The sequence below is a fragment of the Perca fluviatilis genome, chromosome 6 (assembly GCF_010015445.1).
Source record: "Perca fluviatilis chromosome 6, GENO_Pfluv_1.0, whole genome shotgun sequence".
NCBI lineage: Eukaryota > Metazoa > Chordata > Actinopteri > Perciformes > Percidae > Perca > Perca fluviatilis.
The window spans coordinates 41348576-41368478 of record NC_053117.1 but is presented as its reverse complement, the minus strand read 5'-3'; the positions used below and the strand labels follow the sequence as shown (position 1 = coordinate 41368478).

Below are 19903 nucleotides of genomic sequence, written 5' to 3'. Positions count from 1 at the left end.
CTTTGGATGGTTCCTGTTTCAGTGTTGTGACTGCCTGTGTCAGTAGGTCATTATCTTTAAGAACTGTATTTAGAGGGACAGGAGAACGGGCCGATCATCATACCAGACGCGTTCACACAACCGTTCAACTGAGGAGTCCCGTGGGTGTCTCTTTATTTTTGCAGAGGTAACCTAATAATTAATATTTTGATTGTAATGTAATTTCAGGGATATTTATTTAACAATGTATGTTATTATAAACTGTAATTTTGGTAAATGTGTGTTTTTTTTTTTGTGTGGTTTTTTTTTGTCTTTAAAATAGATGTTAAATATTATACATGCATGTCAATGCATGTTTATACCACTTCATGCAACTCTTGAACTTACTTTGGTAATGCACACATGTATTCCTAAATGCAAGCGTTTCCTACAGGTTTAAAGACTTCTTTTTATCTGCAATCATGATCAAGTTGGTAATGTATCACTTTGTGTTATATTTATTTTTCTCTGTGGATATACGCGTTCTTTATAAGCACTGTGCCATAGTCTGTGATTGTAACCTAAGTTATTTTCTTTTGTCTATAATAGCTGAGCGTAGCCATTGTTGCAGGATTGTTCTTTGGTAGGTTCATCTCAATAACTGTAATCCAGTGTCACGATCATATTTACAATTTTGACTCTACAATCACAAATGTACTCAGTCACAATAGTCAAAAGCTTGTCTGATTACCTTTTACCAGAAAGCAACCAGCAGACAGCCAGAGGGTCTGACTTAGTTTTACTCCCTAAACCAGGTTAGAAATTCTTTTCACTGGCAATTCTCACATTTTAAAGTACAGACTTAACCAGTCAGTATTTTGAAAAGTTGTCTTGTTGCTAATTTATCTCAACGTAAATGCCTTGGTCCAGGATGCTGGACAGACTGGTTTGACAGAGATGACCCCTCTGGAACTGGAGACTGGGAAACCCTCTCTGATCTTCGCAATGAGTACCCAGGAAAGATCTGCTCTAAACCAGTAGATATTGAGGCGAGAACTCTATCTGGACTCACTGTGGCTGCAGCAGGTGATGTGATTTATGTGTAAGTACTGAGAGTATGAATAATTTGACTGCTTTCATGCAAAGATTCATATTGTATTCTGATTGTTTTGCATTGATATTGCTACTACGTGTTTGAGTACCTGTTGAGTTCAGCATATTTTTATTGCTAGCATGCTCACAATGACTGTGCTATCAGTGCCCATCCTCTAGGCACCAGGAGTGTCCATTAATGGTAATCCAGCCAATCATTATGAAGATAATAAAGTCTGGACCAAATGACTAACAGAAAGATGACCGACTGAAATTTTCTGTCTTAGATCCATGCCACTAGCATGCTACTGTTTCTTTTTTCAGAAGTGACACCACTACAGGATTTGTCTGCAGGAACCAGGACCAACCCAGGAATAAGATGTGTAATGATTATAGTGTTCGTTTCAGCTGCCCTTCTTTCTGTAAAGGTACTGTCTGAACACATTCATGTGCAGTGTTAAGCTTGATTTAGGGTTCATCGGCTACATCGTAGGCTATGCGTACTTCCCCTTCTCTTACATTATATATGTGCCCAAGTATTTATTTAGAATGGTGTTATGGCTCTGCAGTTTCCCTCCAGCATGTCTCTTTCATTGTTCCTTGCAGTGTGCTGGACCCAGTGGTATAACCGGGACGCTCCCAGTGGAACAGGGGACTGGGAGACTTTGACTAACCTGAGGACAGAAAACCCAGGACAAATCTGTGACAGCCCACTGTCCATTGAGGCTGTTACCACTGACACATTGACCCCAGCCCTCTCCACAGGGCAGACCTTCTTTATGTAAGTAGCTTTTATAGGAAAATAATTTGAAACGTTAAATGTACTATCTACTACAAACACCCCAACATTAGATCAATACTTCTCAGCCTCTTTCCCAAAGATTCCAAATCATTAAAATGTAGCAGAGCTTTACTTTATTAATGGTCTGAGTAAGAAATGGGAATAATCTAACTTATTGGTATTCATAATTTCTTTTCATAGGATATCTGCAACATTTCACATTTGAATAGAAGTTACAACTGACATCAAAAACAAAATGACAAATGAATAAAACTAGAGCATGTTTTTATCATAGTTAACAAATAATTTATGGTTTTTGTCATGTACCCTGTTAAAAAGTTCTTTGCTTTCAATGGTCTCCTTGCTCTAAATATCATACTGATCATTAACTGTTTGGAATCATTTTTCAGTTACAATCAAAATGAGGGATTGGTTTTTCGCATAATCCGGACCAGAAATCTGGCTTGTGCCGTGACTACAAAGTTCGGTTTGGGTGCCCATGCTAGTAAGTCCAGACTCCACCACAGCAAACGGCAAACGCCTGCCGAAGGATAAGACTCATCTAATAAATTTTCTCAATTATCTCAGATTTTTCTTGTCATTTCTTTATGACTTATGGTGTCTGATAGAAGAATCATAAAAGGCCATTTTCACAGCAGACGTTTTAATGTAGGAAAGAAGTGTAACCGTAACGGTGGCTCTGTTCTATTTAAAGTATCCCAGTGAGCCAGCATGTGATGCCAGGACCCTGAAGACTCTGCATTTAAATGGAATTCAGCCATAGATTATTGTTTTACTTCTACCATATTCTAAGTGTCTTTACTGATAAAAGGCTGGTATGTGCTTTATCAGTCTTATCTCTTTCCAGTAATTTGAAATCATTATCTAGTAATGTAAGAAATGAATTGATATGGTAATATGCTTGCATGGAGTTTTTCAACAGATGCTGGGAAAGGATTTCATTTAGTGTCAAATCCCAACAGGATAAGCAGAACTGGCAGGATTAGCCTCACAATTTACCTTTTTAGTTTGTTACTTTTTTCCAGTAATAACATTGTGGGACCTCTGGAGATTTCCACCCATAGTTTACAGCTTGTTCTGCTGCCCCTAGGTTGGGTGGTTCCAGTTTGCATGACTTATTCCTGGGTCAGTATCTTCTAGAACTGTATTTAAGTAGAGAGAAGTTTACATAAGGCACACAGAGATTCGTGTCGTGTAGGAAAGTCTTGTTTTTGCAGAGGTAACAGGATGTCTCTTCTGAACTTAATATTTTGAATTCCATGTAATTTCATAGATATTTAACAGTTTATATTATAAAATGCTATTTTTGTGAATTTGTTTGAACCCTGAGGTCTAAGCCATTTTTTCCCATCTTTGGTTTGCCTGGTCTCCTTGTATAACCTCAACCCTCTGAGAGGGAGGAGAAACTCATTTCCTCATTCATTCATTAAGTCTGTATCAGGCGCATATTAATGCAGTTTTATCTGCATGAATAAAAAAACGTATTGGTTTATATTTGGCAGATTATAAAACGTTTTTTTCTGAAACATGTCATGTCCTTTTGTCGACTATCCCATTGATGAAAAAGCTGTATTAATTCACAGAGTTTACATCGGGAGATGATATTGAGTCCCGACTATAGATGTATTTTCATTTCCACATAACCGATTTGAGAGGTATTTTATTATCACAGTCCATTAGATATGTAGATACCTTATCTGTCCTCATATCACTAACATCAACCATCGTGGACAGGCTTTAACATCCCAGCAGATTCTTTGTATCGCATTACGTTTTTTGCAAACAGCAGTTTTCTTAACAGTGTAGCGGATCATACTAGGCTAAGCCACTGTATGCAGAGCAATCAGAAAAGTGTGACTCCCTCTGAAATGTTTTTAAACGTCTTTGTAGTGTTCCCTGGACACAAACCAGTGAGAGCCATTAAAAATAAATAAATGATTATATATTATAGTTCTGTTAATGATCATGGTGCTGCAGCCTCAGAATGGGATTAGTATAGTTTACTTTTTCGCCCGCAGGATTGCACCTAAATGAAATTATAGGTGTAGGCCTAATACAATTCCAGTTTTCACCAGTAATATAAGTTAACTGTGATTAAATATGAAATTAATACACTGTGAATTTGTAGCTACGCATTGACTCGAGCAGCAATTTTCTCCCAAACCAATTCTCTCTCTTTTGCAGCAGCAGCCGCTGTCTTGCTTTTTTAACGAAACACATGTTCAAACTCGCTGTTTGTGCGCATGAGTATTTCCGCCGACCCGTTTGTTTGTGGTTGTTACCATGGTGAATCGTAGAATCATGGCTCCATTCATACTGCCTTATGTGCACGCGCGTAACCCTGAGTGAACCTACTCCGAGTTGATTGAACCAACTCATATCAGCTGTTCTGGAACCGAAAACTCAGAGTTTCCATCTCAGGGGAAATCAACTCAGACATCAGGGTTAGACTCAGAGTTTGTTAAACCTCCTTCCTGGAACGGACCCCAGGTTTCTTGAAGAAAACCTGCTCCCGACCTGGGGCCTGTTTCACAAAAGCAGAATATATAAATCCAGGATAACTGATAAAGCGAGGCTTGACCTAGTCTAATCTGTGCATCCTGGCTTGGTGCGTTTCACGAAGGCCAAGCCAGGCTGAGGAGGAGCGACTAGGTCGAGCCAGGCTGAAGTCATTCAGATAGATGCGCGTCCACGGCTTTCCTCAAAAGACCGCGAGGTCGATCACAGATTTACTGATGCCAAAATGGAGAATACGTATTGTTCATACTTTATACAGAGTGAGCAGCAGCTTCTTGTGGAAGTATGATGACGTGAAACACATTATTTGTATTAAAAGAAAAGAAACACGGCCGCTGTAACGAAACAGCGAGAGAAAGCGAGGCAGACGATCACGGACCGACTGAATGCGTAATTGTAGCCTAAATATATACATTAACTGACCACGGCTCTGAACTGAAACCGTCATAATCATTCCATTCAAGGATTAGGCTACTAATCATTTGCACAAATTAACAGTTGTACTCTTTGCCTTAAAAGTGAGCAGAAGATAATGTTACTCAGGAAATTTACCATGAAGATCCATTTTCTACAACGCTAGAATATGATGCGTAAATATCTCTTTCACTCTGTTCCTCTCCCTCTCTCTCTCACGGGCTACAATATAAATTTCCTAAGTCATATTAACTTCCACTGCTCGCTTTTAATGCAAAGTGTACAACTGTTCGTTTTTGCAAATGACAGTGACTCATTGAATGGTTTCAGTTAAGAGCAGTATTTCATAAATGTATATTTTAGACTATCATTAAGTCGGTCCGCTATTATCTGCCACACTTTTTTTATTTTTTATAGAGGCCGAGTTTCCTTCTCTACATATTATATACCTTACTCCCCCATATGTATGGACATAGGAAATTGGACTCTAAAATCTAGAAACTATGAAGATAATTAAGTGATAAATTCCATGCACACTGTAAACATGAATGGAACAGAGTATATTCATCAGTTATTTCCCCCCAGCAATATATAAGGTCAAAAACCATTGAGGTGTCCTCTCCCTGTTGTTACATGAATGTACAGTAGCCTAAATCACTAGATAGTTACTGGACTATCATTTGGGAGGATTGTACAATTAGGATATGTTCTTAAATTGTACAATCCTCCCAAATTATAGTCCCAGTTTACTGGACAACATAAATTGTGTGCTAAGAATGCCAAATACAATGTACATGGAAGAGGAACAAACATGATCCTTATGTTAAAGAATTTAAAAAAAAATGAATCAACTAAAATAATTCAAGGTGCATTGGTCAACTATAGAAATGTAAAGCATTGTATGTATTGCCCTTAGTAACAGACTTCATTTAAAATACATTTGAAATTATATCAGCCTTTTTTATTATCTCAACAACTGCCATAATATATCTATCAAACTTCTAACAACAATATGAACAGCAGTCTTCATACAGCAATATAACAGTAACAATGACTGTCACATGAATAATTATTTAAAAAAAATAATGGTCACAACTTTAAATAATAACAGTACTTAAATGAACAGCAATATGGACCTGTTGTATTTTAATCCAGGCTGATAACAATAAGGTAAAACCTCTGCTGGGTGATCAGAAAAGGCTCCAGGATTAAATAAATCCTGGCTGTTAGCCTGGTCAGGAGCAGGCTAGCTGTACAGAATAAATCTCCATGGTGATTTATGTGCCTCCGCTTTCGTGAAACCGAATCAAGGCTAAATTCATCCAGGATAACTGTGAAATCCCGGCTTAATCCCTTATCTTGGTTTTGTGAAACAGGCCCCTGGTTAGTTTCACAGACTCAGTTACCATAGTAACTGACTCTGAGGTTAAGTTACCTCTCTTTCTGAATCAGATAACCCAGAGTTTCCCTCATCTCAAGGTTAACAAACTCAGAGTTTTCACTAAACCTGCTTTCTGAAACGGGCCTCTGAACTTACAGGATCTTGTGTTCATCACATTGATGGAAATGGGCTTCCACAATAATAAAGTCTGCACAAAAAAAAAATAGTCCCTTGCATCCCTCAGCTTGTGTTTCTGTCTATTAAACACCAGGGGGCGCTGTCGGGAATCTATACTGGATGTGTCCTTTTATTTTGCTTCCAGTGGAGTTGTTTTTTCTTTTAAAAACATTATTAAAGTAAAAATAGATAGATGAACTTTATGAATCTCAAATTGGGAAATGACTCAAACACACGCACGCACAAAACACGCACACACACAAACAGACACACACATGCATAAACACACATACACAAACACACACACACAGACACAAAACATTTGTGATGACCCTTCCCACTTTGTGGGTGGCTCATGTGAGCTGGGTATGAGGCAGGCAGAGGTGTGGTAGTCTACACCTGGTTCACATTAGCTTGATTGACTCTTTGTCCTTTAAGGAGGGCTGGAGGTTCAGTTCTGGTGATCTCTCTCAATCCTCACATCCAGAAAAGGTTTGTTTTTGACTGTTGTTTATTTTATTATTCTCATGTGACGGTTGGCTTTATATTTTGTTTTGCACAGTGTTGTAGTGTAGTTGCACAGTAGATGAGGAAAAGCCCCAAAATCACCATCACCAGACATGTAAATAATCAGGACTTTTAGCGTGTATAGAGCCAGTATATCTCCACCAGACTCCATGTAAATAATCAGGACTTTTAGCGTGTATAGAGCCAGCATATCTCCACCAGACTCCATGTAAATAATCAGGACTTTTAGCGTGTATAGAGCCAGCCTATCTCCACCAGACTCCATGTAAATAATCAGGACTTTTAGTGTGTATAGAGCCAGTATATCTCCACCAGACTCCATGTAAATAATCAGGACTTTTAGCGTGTATAGAGCCAGCATATCTCCACCAGACTCCATGTAAATAATCAGGACTTTTAGCGTGTATAGAGCCAGCCTATCTCCACCAGACTCCATGTAAATAATCAGGACTTTTAGCGTGTATAGAGCCAGTATATCTCCACCAGACTCCATGTAAATAATCAGGACTTTTAGTGTGTATAGAGCCAGCATATCTCCACCAGACTCCATGTAAATAATCAGGACTTTTAGCGTGTATAGAGCCAGCATATCTCCACCAGACTCCATGTAAATAATCAGGACTTTTAGCGTGTATAGAGCCAGCATATTTCCACCAGACTCCATGTAAATAATCAGGACTTTTAGCGTGTATAGAGCCAGCCTATCTCCACCAGACTCCATGTAAATAATCAGGACTTTTAGCGTGTATAGAGCCAGCATATCTCCACATGTAAATGGGTGAATTAAGGGTTTATTTCAACCAAATCGGAGCGATGATTGTTGGAACAGTGGAAAGATGAACCAGGATGGCTTTTGATGGTTTTAATTTGTTTCTGTCCACTTTGAATTAAGTGTTTTATGATGATAAAAGTACTGATTAGTTACATGGAGTCTGGTGTAGTTTGGTGATGGTGATTTCGGGGCTGTTTCATGTTAAACTAAAAGGATGTTACTCTTTAACTAAAAGCTCTATCTCTGTAGGGATCCTTTCCATAATGTTGTCAGACACTTAGAATAATAATCTGAGTCTGTCAGCGGCAAAAACAAAACCTTTAGTGAACACTAACTGCCGCTGAACATTTGTCCTGTAGGGTTACATTACAGCCCGGTTCACAGCTGACGGTTACTGTCCAGATCAATACTGGACCAGTGTGAAAGATTGTTGTTCACATCCATCACTTAGACACAAATTAAGAGGGAAATAGGGTCCAGCTTGAAAAATACCACCGTTTAATCAGATTTCTTTGATGGTAACTAAAGCCTACACACTTATAAGATTCACATTACACTAAACCTTCAGAAAATGCCTCCAGTCCAATCAGTTTCCTCATTGAAACAAACCATGACACTGATCTTTTGTCTTAGTTCACAATGATGATGCGTGTGGCCGTGGGTCTCTGGGTCCTATCAGCGGTGATCTGTGTTTGCAGCCCAAACAGCGTCTCCCTGGTGACAGGAAGTTAGCAGCTCATGCTGACTCACAGGGAGATAATATCTTCTTCTGCCCAAGTTGTGTGTCGACCGCCTTGGCTGCGTTGTCCGTGGGAGCGCAGGGGGAGACTCACAGTCAGCTTTTCAGTGGTCTGGGCTTCAACAGCTCCCTCCTGTCACAGACAGATGTGGACCAGACCTTCCAGATGTTCCTCCAGAGGGCCAGCAACACATCTCAGGAGGACTCCAGCGAAGGGACCGCTGTGTTCGTGGACAACCGCTTCAAGCCCAAGCCGGAGTTCCTGCAGACCCTGAAGCAGTCGTACCTCGCAGATGGGTTCAATGTGGACTTCACCAACGCCACAGAAAGTGTTGATACCATCAATAAGTACGTGGAGGAGAAGACCAATAGGAAGATTGACCAGCTGGTGGAAGACCTGGATCCAAACACAGTCCTATATCTTATCAGCTACATCTACTACAAAGGTAAGAAGGTCCTGTGGGATCTAGTCAGTCTGTAATGTAAGATCGGTTTACATATTTTGAGGTTAAATTGAATATATCAAACCAAATGTGTTGCATTTCTGCTCATTGTCTAACAGGAAAGTGGGCGACTCAGTTTGACCCGGAGCTCACAGAAGAAGACTACTTCAACGTGGACGAGAACTCGAAGGTTCAGAGATTCTCTCTCAATTACAAAAAAATAGAGCCCCAGTAATTATCAGGAGTGGAGCAAGACTTTGTAAACCTTCAGAGTTCAGCCCAAAGCTAGAGGTCCATGGGGAATTTCAAAGATGTATAAAGTGTTTTTCATGCCGTCAACACAATTTGGGAAAACCTGATAGTTGTAACGAATTTGTTTTTGATGTGCTTTCTTCAACCCTTTTGGCTTTCCCTTTTTTTTTTTTTTTATTGAGAAAAAGGGCTGCATGGATCCAGTCCAATTAAGCATCATTGTTCTTTCTGTTTAAATTGTCATTGTCCAGGTCAAAGTCCTCATGATGAATCTGGAGGATAGTTTCTACACATATCGTGACAATGTGCTGAACGCAACGGTCCTTCAGCTCCCCTTCACCAGCTCCTAATCCATGCTGCTGATGTTGCCTGACGTCATGGCAACGCTGGAGAACACAATTGGCCCGCACCGTGTCACCAAATGGTTGCAGTGGATGACACCCAGGTTGGGAGCATCTTAATTTATGCGTTTATTATCTGGAAGGTTAGAAACTGAATAGTTGGATCTTTTTTTTTTTTTTTAAACCAGCATATCATTATTGCCCTCACAGCCAAATGAAACTCCTTCCCTAATCAGATTCACTGAATGTTTGTTTGTCTCCCTGCCCCCTCCAATGTTTTAGGAAACTTGACGTATATATTCCGAAGTTCTCCATCAAGACTTCTTACAACCTGAACGATGTGCTATCAAAAATGGGAATGATAGAAATGTTTGTTCATGCAAATTTAAGAGGCGTTTCAGAGAAGCAAGGACTGGCAGTCTCAAAAGTAAGTAAACGGAGCAGGTTTTATTTAACACATTTCGTTCGTCTGTTGATTCACTTATGCTACGTTGCACCGCAGGTTGTGCACAAATCTACGCTGGACGTTGACGAGGCCGGAGCCACCGTTTCTGCCGCCACAGGAATCTACATCGAACTGCTCGCCTTCCTGGCCCCTGCCCCTGTGTTGACGTTCAGTCGTCCATTCATGGTCATAATCATTGAACGTAACACTGAGGAAATCCTCTTCATGGGCAAGATTATCAACCCAACCATCTGATGGATCATCCCTTTGTTTGCTCGAGGACAGCTGTTGCATCTTATATAAAAGTTGTCTCTTCCTTTGAGTATAAACTGTTTTTTATATAATCTTTTGAAGGTAACCTAATGTAGGATAAATAGGATCAACTTCCATAAGCATTTGGTATTCATATAAAACTGATCAGATTTTAAAAATTAAAGCTCAACTGTGACTGCCCACTTTTTGAACTGCTCTGGTTCTGGCAGGTGTGGCAGTTAATAAAATCAAATAAAGTAATGCAAAGTAAGTATTCAAATCATTTAAAAGTAAAAGTTCTGTATTGAAAATGTTCCTTTAGTAGAAGTATCAGGAAAATGTACTAAAGTATTTAAGTAAAGTACTTAATGCAGAAAATTCTCACATTTTGGAAACAGTTTCATTTCAAACTGACTTGTCTTCTATGGGAGCAGAAACTTGGTTTCACAACATAGCTCAGGGTCAGTCCACCTTGGATGGATGAGACATTGTGGATAATCAAAATCTTTATACAAAAATGAATTGTATATTCAAAAGCTGATGCTACAATGACTTGCTGGCTGGAATGTCTACAAATTAGTAGGAATATTTACAGAAGTGAGATTGGATTAATTTGGTATGAATGTCATTGAGAAGTTAATCATACAAAAGTTTCAAAAATGGGCAATAAGTTTTTATACATAGCTGACTAAACTGTAATTTGCTTAACTGTAAAAAGTAGGTAAAGTACTAAAAGTCCCCACCAGTCTGGCTTCAAGGCTGGTCACTCAACAGAAACCGCCCTCCTTGCTGTCACTGAGCAGCTTCACATCGCTAAAACAACCTCTCTCTCTTCCATCATCATCCTTCTGGACCTTTCTGCTGCCTTTGAAACAGTGAACCACCAGATCCTCATTTCGACACTCAAGAATCTGGGTGTCTCAGGCTCTGTGCTCTCATTGCTCACATCTTACCTGTCAGACTGAACCTACCGGGTAACTTGGAGAGGATCTAGCTCAGAGCCTTGCCCACTCAAAACTGGGGTTCCTCAGGGATCAGTCCTGGGCCCCCTCCTCTTGTCTCTGTATACCAACTCCCTCGGGTCTGTCATTCAGTCACACGGCTTTTCTTATCACAGCTACGTGGATGACACCCAACTAATTCTTTCCTTTCCTGAGTCTGACACTCAAGTAGCAGCACGTATCTCGGCCTGTCTGACTGACATCTCTTCTTGGATGTCCACTAACCATCTGAAACTCAACCTTGACAAGACTGAGCTCCTTTTCCTTCCAGGGAAGGGCTCTCCTACCCAGGACCTGACTATAACAATCGACAACTCTGTGGTTGTCCCCACCCAGACTGCTAAAAACCTGGGTGTGACACTTGCCGACCAACTCTCCTTCACTGCCAGCATTGCTGCAACCACCCGATCGTGCAGATACATGCTGCATAACATCAGAAGGATACGTCCCCTTCTAACGCAGAAGGCGGTTCAGGCTCTAGTCATCTCACGTCTAGACTACTGCAACTCCCTCCTGATTGGCCTGCCTGCATGTGCCATCCGACCCCTGCAGCTCATTCAGAACGCAGCAGCTCGACTTGTCTTCAACCTCCCCAAGTTCTCTCACACTACACCGCTCCTCCTCTCTCTTCACTGGTCACCAGTGGCTGCCTGCATCCGCTTCAAGACACTAGTACTTACATACAGGGCCACAAACGGATCAGCCCCAGCTTACATCCAGGACATGGTCAAACCATATACCCCAACCCGCTCACTTCGCTCTGCATCAGCCAAACTGCTTGCTGCCCCCACTGCGAGGGAGAACTAATCACTCAACCAAATCCCGACTGTTCACTGTCCTGGCTCCTAAATGGTGGAACGAGCTCCCCATCGACATCAGGATGGCTGAGAGCCTACACATCTTCCGCCGAAGGTTAAAAACACATCTCTTCAGACTACACCTCTTGAACCTGCACTTTTATACGTTTCTTTGTAGCTTTGCTTATTTAAAGCTAATGTACTGCACTTACTACTTGTTGTCTAGAGTTTGAACCTTCTCTGTTGAATGCACTTAATTGTAAGTCGCTTTGGATAAAAGCGTCAGCTAAATGACATGTTATGTAATGTAAAAAGTTAATTAGCTCTGTTACCAACTTTAGTTTAAATATTGCCATGACTTCTCCCGGTGGTTATTTTCACAGATGAGGCTCTTATTCATATTTTAATAATTTTACAGCCATAAGAGCTGGAGACTTACTGTCTTTTCCAGCTAAAAGCTAACACACTGTCAAGGGGGTGTCTTTGTTGTCCTTTTAGTTAGCACTTATAGGTTTTCTATCCAGCCTGTAACTTGTGCCTTTTTGGGGGGTCATTGAGCAATCAATCCAACTCTTACATCCAAGATTTATTCACTTGATGTCTAATTTATAAATTTTTCCCATGATGCTTTGCGAGAGCTTGTTGACGTTTTGTCAACCAATGGAAGGCAGGTCCATCACACATTAGGCCCTTACAAGGTCAGCAATAAGGCATCTGTTGGACAACAAATATTGTTTATTGTGAGGAGAGATCACTCAAAGTCAGAATAGTGAGATGTGACCAAAGACCGTTCAAAACCGTTCTATAGAGAATAATGGCATTACTGTTTGAGTTTTGGCATAAGTTTGGTAACTTGACTCCACCAGATGGATTACTTCACATTTGCTCGGCATATCCATCTGGGAACTTTCCGTTTCCGGATATTTGCCATTTGTGTAACGAGAATTTACGAATAAAAGGCACCATTTCAGGTTCCCGGTCCATATTCCAAAAGAAGGATCCAAGAGAAAAAAGTCTTAGCAAGCGCCTAACAGAATTAGGGCTACCGCTGTCTTAAAATACTGGTTAGCTGACTGGACAAACCATCGGTCTATCACCACCTATGTTGGTGATAAACGCTTCTCCTAAACCCACCTCAAAACCAACGCTGATTGGTCGGTCGTTTTGCAAACGGCTACAAATTTTCTCTATCTCAAGATGCCAGACTGATCTGCGAGTACAAAACCGCAGCTCGCCAGATTAGGACGGTGTCACGAGGCTATAAGTTTGGGCCTTTCTTGAAGAAATGTAAATTATTTGTCCTTTATAATGAGTCATAATGTTCATTCTATTTATTTTTACACTGGATGAATCCTAATATATAGGAGAACTGTTTTAGACAACACAAATGCTTGTGTGTGTGATATCAATAAATATGACTATTAGTTTATTATTTTGAGTATTGGCATAAGTGAATGTCATGAGGGCAAAAGCGTCTGGACTTTTTTTGAAAAATGTTAATATTTTGACAACTGTATAAGTTATAATATTTATGTCTTCACAGTTTGACTCCTAATACAAATGAGAAGTGTTTTGGACAGGAGGTTGGCTTAGCTTTTATTGCTGTGTGTGCTATCAATACTTCTGAATATCTGTGAGATTCATGTTCTGTTTTATTTATGTATTTGTCTTTAAGGTCCTATAACCTTTTTTAACATTCAAGTGACCTCACTGCAGCACAAATATTCTAATAGCCCAGTTTTTCCTGAAAAAAATGGTGTCCATAGATTGACTGTGGACAACAGGGTTGATGTTTTACAAGCTATTTTAGAAAATAAAATCAGATGGACCAGGGGTTGTCAAAAATCCTTTAGGGCTCAGAGCGTTTGGATCTTTTACACTTTCTAAGATGTTTTAATACTTTAACTACATTTTCCTGATGATACTTACATACTTTTACTGAAGTAACATTTTCACTGCAGAACTTTAACTTGTAACAGAGTATTTTAACAGTGTGGTATTAGTACTTTTACTAGAGTAATCTGAATACTTCTTCCAGCTCTGCTTTCAGCAGGAGGGAAATGGAGGTAAAGTATGATAAAGATGTTAGAGTATATTCCACTTTTAGATCCACAGATAATGTTTTTATGTAAAAGAGACTCACAGCTTCTGATCATGTTTGAATTGCCTTTAACTTTTAGGGTAAAGTATTTATATTATGTCAATGTGTTACATGTTAAATGGATTTACATAAAAAATATGAATCTGATTCAGCTTTTGATGAATGTCTGGCAGTCGAGTGCTTCTTACACACAAAATATTAACCTACCGTAACCCACGTCAAACTGAGACTACAACAGATAAACACACAAGCAAAGAGCCAGGCTGTAATGTAACGCTACAGGACAAATGTTCAGCGTTAGTTTTCGTCCATTAAAAGTTCTGTTTATGCTGCTCACAGAGTCACATTGCAGATCTGCAAAACTCTAACTACAGTCTGCAGAGCAGCAGTTCATGTGGACCAAACTCTAGTTGGTTTCTCATTGCTTGAACACAGTTTTCAAAACTCTGCACACTTACCCCATGACTTTAACCACAACCTGTACAACACTGTAGATTTACAGCACTTTGTTCAGATGCTAACACACTGCTGTCAAAACTGTTAACCACACATTCAAAACAGAATAGATTTCAGTCTGGTGCCTATCAAACACTGCTTACTGTAATTTTAGCTGAAACATTAAGCAGGTGTCTTGTTTTAGACTAGTTAGTGAACATGTATGTTATTTATACAGAGAAAGATCAGAAAGCCTTTTTTCTATACAAACTCCAAATAAGAACAATTAAAAACAATTATGCAATGTACTGTTTAAGAGAAACAGGTAAAAGAGCAAAGATACCAATATGTCCAGGTAAGATGTCTGAAGTTATATAAACAGCTATAAAAAAGAAATGGGATGAAGAAAACTCTTTGTTACTCTTATGCACCTTTAGTTTTTGTTTTACTGTAATTCCATGAATTACTAGAGACAAAATACTATATTGAAGAAAATTCCTGATTTCCATTCGTTCTTGCTTACAATACATAAAAATTGATATATTGTAAAATCTATATCTTTTCTTTAAACTATTGAGTAGTGTGAAGTCACTCAAATTGTTCAAACTGTAAAGATGAACAGTTTGTAATTTCTGTATTGGTGTTTGATGCTAGTGTTTTTACTCTGTGTGGTCTGAGTGACAGTGTGTGTTATCTGATGAGGATTGTTCATAGTGTTCGGCTGCACTGATCCTGTTCTGAGACGTGTGTGAAGAGTTGTGTTGCTCTGAATGAGTTTTGCAGGAGATGTGAACTGTTTAGCTCAGGTGACTGTTGGTAATGCAGACTGTAGTTAGAGTTTTCCACATGTGGCTTCAGTTGTGACCACTGTCATTAAACAATTTAAAAAAACTGTATACTGCAACATTTCTATCATTCATCTTACATAACTTCTACCACCAGAGGGCGACATTGTGTAGTTGTTTATATCCTCACAGGCAGCGGTGGAAGAAGTATTCAGATTACTGCAGTTAAAGTACTAATACCACACTGTAAAAAAAAACACCCTGTTACAAGTTGAAGTCCTGCAGTGAAAATCATACTTCAGTAAAAGTCTGTAAGTATCATCAGGTAAATGTAGTTAAAGTATTAAAACATTTTAGAAAGTGTAAAGGATCCAAACAGTTGTGTGTTTAATGGTCTAATCATCTCAGCTGCACTTGTAGCCGTTATATTGTTGGCTAGTTTCATTCATAATAAAACATCAGATTTGATAAACTACATGTGTTTTGTGTGCAGGAATGTAGCGGAGTATAAGTAGAACATTAAAACATTATATATATATATATATATATATATATATATATATATATATATATATACAGTGCCTTGCGAAAGTATATTCCCCCCCTTGAACGTTTTGACCTTTTGCCACATTTCAGGCCTCAAACATAAAGATATAAAACTGTAATTTTTTGTGAAGAATCAACAACAAGTGGGTCCCAATTATGAAGTGGAATGAAATTCATTGGCTATTTCAAACTTTTTTAACAAATAAAAACTGAAAAAGTGGGCGTGGAAAATTATTCAGCCCCCTTTACTTTCAGTGCAGCAAACTCTCTCCAGAAGTTCAGTGAGGATCTCTGAATGATCCAATGTTGACCTAAATGACTAATGATGATAAATAGAATCCAGCTGTGTGTAATCAAGTCTCCGTATAAATGCACCTGCTGCTGTGATAGTCTCAGAGGTCCGTGTAAAGCGCAGAGCATCTTGAAGAACAAGGAACACACCAGGCAGGTCCGAGATACTGTTGTGGAGAAGTTTAAAGCCGGATTTGGATACAAAAAGATTTCCCAAGCTTTAAACATCCCAAGGAGCACTGTGCAAGCGATAATATTGAAATGGAAGGAGTATCAGACCACTACAAATCTCACGAAGACCCGGCCGTCCCTCTAAACTTTCAGCTCATACAATGAGAAGACTGATCAGAGATGCAGCCAAGAGGCCCATGATCACTCTGGATGAACTGCAGAGATCTACAGCTGAGGTGGGAGACTCTGTCCATAGGACAACAATCAGTCGTATACTGCACAAATCTGGCCTTTATGGAAGAGTGGCAAGAAGAAAGCCATTTCTTAAAGATATCCATAAAAAGTGTCGTTTAAAGTTTGCCAAAAGCCACCTGGGAGACACACCAAACATGTGGAAGAAGGTGCTGTGGTCAGATGAAACCAAAATCGAACTTTTTGGCAACAATGCAAAACGTTATGTTTGGCATAAAAGCAACACAGCATCATCCCCTGAACACACCATCCCCACTGTCGTAAACATGGTGGTGGCAGCATCATGGTTTGGGCCTGCTTTTCTTCAGCAGGGACAGGGAAGATGGTTAAAATTGATGGGAAGATGGATGGAGCCAAATACAGGACCATTCTGGAAGAAAACCTGATGGAGTCTGCAAAAGACCTGAGCCTGGGATGGAGATTTGTCTTCCAACAAGACAATGATCCAAAACATAAAGCAAAATCTACAATGGAATGGTTCACAAATAAACATACCCAGGTTTTAGAATGGCCAAGTCAAAGTCCAGACCTTAATCCAATCGAGAATCTGTGGAAAGAACTGAAAACTGCTGTTCACAAACGCTCTCCATCCAACCTCACTGAGCTCGAGCTGTTTTGCAAGGAGGAATGGGCAAAAATGTCAGTCTCTCGATGTGCAAAACTGATAGAGACATACCCCAAGCCACTTACAGCTGTAATCGCAGCAAAAGGTGGCGCTACAAAGTATTAACTTAAGGGGGCTGAATAATTTTGCACGCCCAATATTTCAGTTTTTTATTTGTTTAAAAGGTTTGAAATATCCAATAAATTTCGTTCCACTTCATGATTGTGTCCCACTTGTTGTTGATTCTTCACAAAAAATTACAGTTTTATATCTTTATGTTTGAGGCCTGAAATGTGGCAAAAGGTCGAAAAGTTCAAGGGGGCCGAATACTTTCGCAAGGCACTGTATATATAGTTCTTGGTTCATGTTTCCAATGACCCCTAACAATGTGAGCATTGAGCTCAAAGCCCCTCTGGGCCTCAGTACAGCCTGGCAGAGCTGCCAGCAGGCTGTAGACTCTTAATATTGTTAATCGGCTTTGTTTTTGCTTTATTCAGGAATGTTGGCATCAGGAACTAGGGCAGTGGATTTCCTTGTCTGGTTAGAGTCTGTACGCTCACCACTCTGGTGTTGTCCGCAAGGCCAGATGAAAACTCAAAAACGAATAAATATCAGAATCCATGTCATTTCTTGCTTTACAACATATATAGCGTTGTCAGTATTAACAAGATAACCATATAATCACTTAGATAGATGTGTTTTGAAAAGCAAACCATATCATTGCTTAGAGTGTGTGTGTTGAAAACCCCCCTAAAAAAATAACATATATCTTGCTTATATATTAAATCTGTCTTTTGCTTACATACTGATCTGTTTTTGCATTTTAGGACAGAAAGAGCTTTCTTTAAGAAACTGTAAGGTGTAGGAAAGTACCTAGACAGATAAGAAGGGCACAGGCAGGAGCTGCGGCCTTGATGGGTGCATGCAGCTGTGTGTGTGCGTCGCGTCGCTCGCTGTGGCCAAGCCAACCCCTTTTTATCGCCTTCCCCTCAGCAAACCCCCGGCCCTACTAGTGCCCTCTTTTGCCGTACAAACGAACGCCAGTTGCCCGTCAGCGGGGCGGATGTTTTGACCTATACTAAAAAGGAGTTGCTTTTGACGCTTCCCTGATTAATTTAGTTTATAGAGACACACACGCCCTCCGTCTAAGGAGAAGCCCTCGCCCGGATCAGGGAACCCGAAGGCGAGACAAGAGGTTAGATACACACTACACCAGACGTCCCCAAAAACACGGGCTCTTATCCCCCTGTATGTGACCAGCACTGCCCGAGGGGATCTTTAAAACCAATGATTGTTCTTTAGTACTTACGGTCTCGGCCGTCCTCCCAGGGTCACGGAGGTCCCTTCCTTCTCAAGGACGCCCGCCTTTATGGGCTGAAATATGTGCCACCAGAAACTGAATTTGAATCATTTATATTTGAATTTGAATTGCTAAACTTGAATAATTGCATTGAAAAACTGAATTTGAATCACATAATTTGAAATTGTATTGTTAAATTTGAATCATTCCATTGAAAAACTGAATCTGAATAGTATAATTTGAAATTGAATTTATTCGTTTGTAACTGAAGTCTAATAAAATTTGATCTTCACTGAAAATTCAACTCTCTATATGTCCTCACATTCAGTTCTCACTATTCAGATTCAGATCAGCAAATTCAATTTCAAGTTACTGAGACAGACATCCGGGTACTTGGAGGATGAAGGAAGAGCAATCGAGCGCAGATCGATAGGTAGAGTTCAGTGGCGCAGGATTAGCACTAAAGATACCAAACTGTTTTTGGATGTTGGAACGAAAGAAATGACCAACAAAAACAGCAAGGGATAACAGTTCACAAGTGAGAATGTGTTTTATGATATATATGCCGCCTTGGACCTGCAATCTGAGCTCCGGCGGCAGCGGGAGGTGGAGAGTTTTGTGGCCGGCGGCAGCGTCTCTTTCCCCGGGCAGGAATACTGCTTTGCCTCACTGCTGCGCCGGTCCCCGCTGATCCAGATCGGACCGGCCAAAGACAGAGTGGTGATCGGCAGGATCTATCACGTAGTCCAGGACGACCTGTATGTAGATTTCGGCTGGAAGTTCCACTGCGTTTGCCGGCGGCCGGCAGACGGAGAGAAGCTAAAGCGGGGCAGCAGAGTCCGTTTGTGGCTGCAGGATCTGGAGCTCACTGCCCGCTTCCTGGAAGCCAAAACCGACACCACGCTGCTGGAGGCCCGGGCCGTACTGCTGGGATGGCTGGAGGGAAGGGAAGCCCGGGAGAACTAGAACCAGGACTCAGCGGAGCGGACTGTCACAGCCTGCTGAAGTTTAAATCACAGGTTTCCTAAAGGGAGTCTGGCGGGACTCGGACTGTGGACGACGAAACATGACTTTAAGTCTCGTTAAATAAATAACTACATGCAGAACTAAATGAATGAATAGTGGAGCAGTGAGCCTGGACATTTCAGTCTGTTTAAACTTCACTTTGAAGCAGAACCTCTTAGTTCAGAAGGGTGAAGTTTCTGTTTGGACTCAGATCTGTGAACTGATTATAATAAATATTCTTTTTATAAACACATGAATTAGTCTCTTTGTTTTGTTTGTTACTGCACATGATGATAAAGCTACACTTTTAAATCACAAACAAAACTAACTTTAATATGTATATAAACGCTCTAAGGAAGGAGACAAACGATCAGATATTAGAGTTGATTAAAAATAGACTCAAATAATAATTTACTATTTTGCGTTTTAATGTGGAAACATCTTGTATAAACTCAGGGGACTGACTCTTACATCACATTGTATTGCAGGCTTGCTGATGTAC

At 40.1% G+C, this 19903-nt stretch overlaps 3 protein-coding genes and 2 pseudogenes across 4 annotated transcripts in view; all 5 read left to right on the top strand.

The window, feature by feature from the left end:
• LOC120560230 (alpha-1-antitrypsin-like protein CM55-MS) overlaps positions 1 to 19903 on the top strand; it is a 166247-nt gene that overhangs the window by 88378 nt on the left and 57966 nt on the right. The gene's annotated exons all lie outside the window — the stretch shown is intronic.
• Positions 1 to 19903, top strand: part of LOC120560231 (mucin-5AC-like) — a 63982-nt gene that overhangs the window by 14699 nt on the left and 29380 nt on the right. The gene's annotated exons all lie outside the window — the stretch shown is intronic.
• On the top strand, positions 109 to 2337 carry LOC120560238 (annotated as a pseudogene).
• LOC120560235 (serpin A3-6-like) lies at positions 6709 to 10183 on the top strand. Its single transcript, XM_039802516.1, is given in 6 exon segments — positions 6709 to 6833; positions 8275 to 8826; positions 8943 to 9013; positions 9327 to 9520; positions 9699 to 9843; positions 9919 to 10183. Coding segments are annotated over 5 exon segments (888 nt in total). The 5' UTR covers positions 6709 to 6833; positions 8275 to 8546; the 3' UTR covers positions 10117 to 10183.
• LOC120560244 lies at positions 18967 to 19365 on the top strand (annotated as a pseudogene).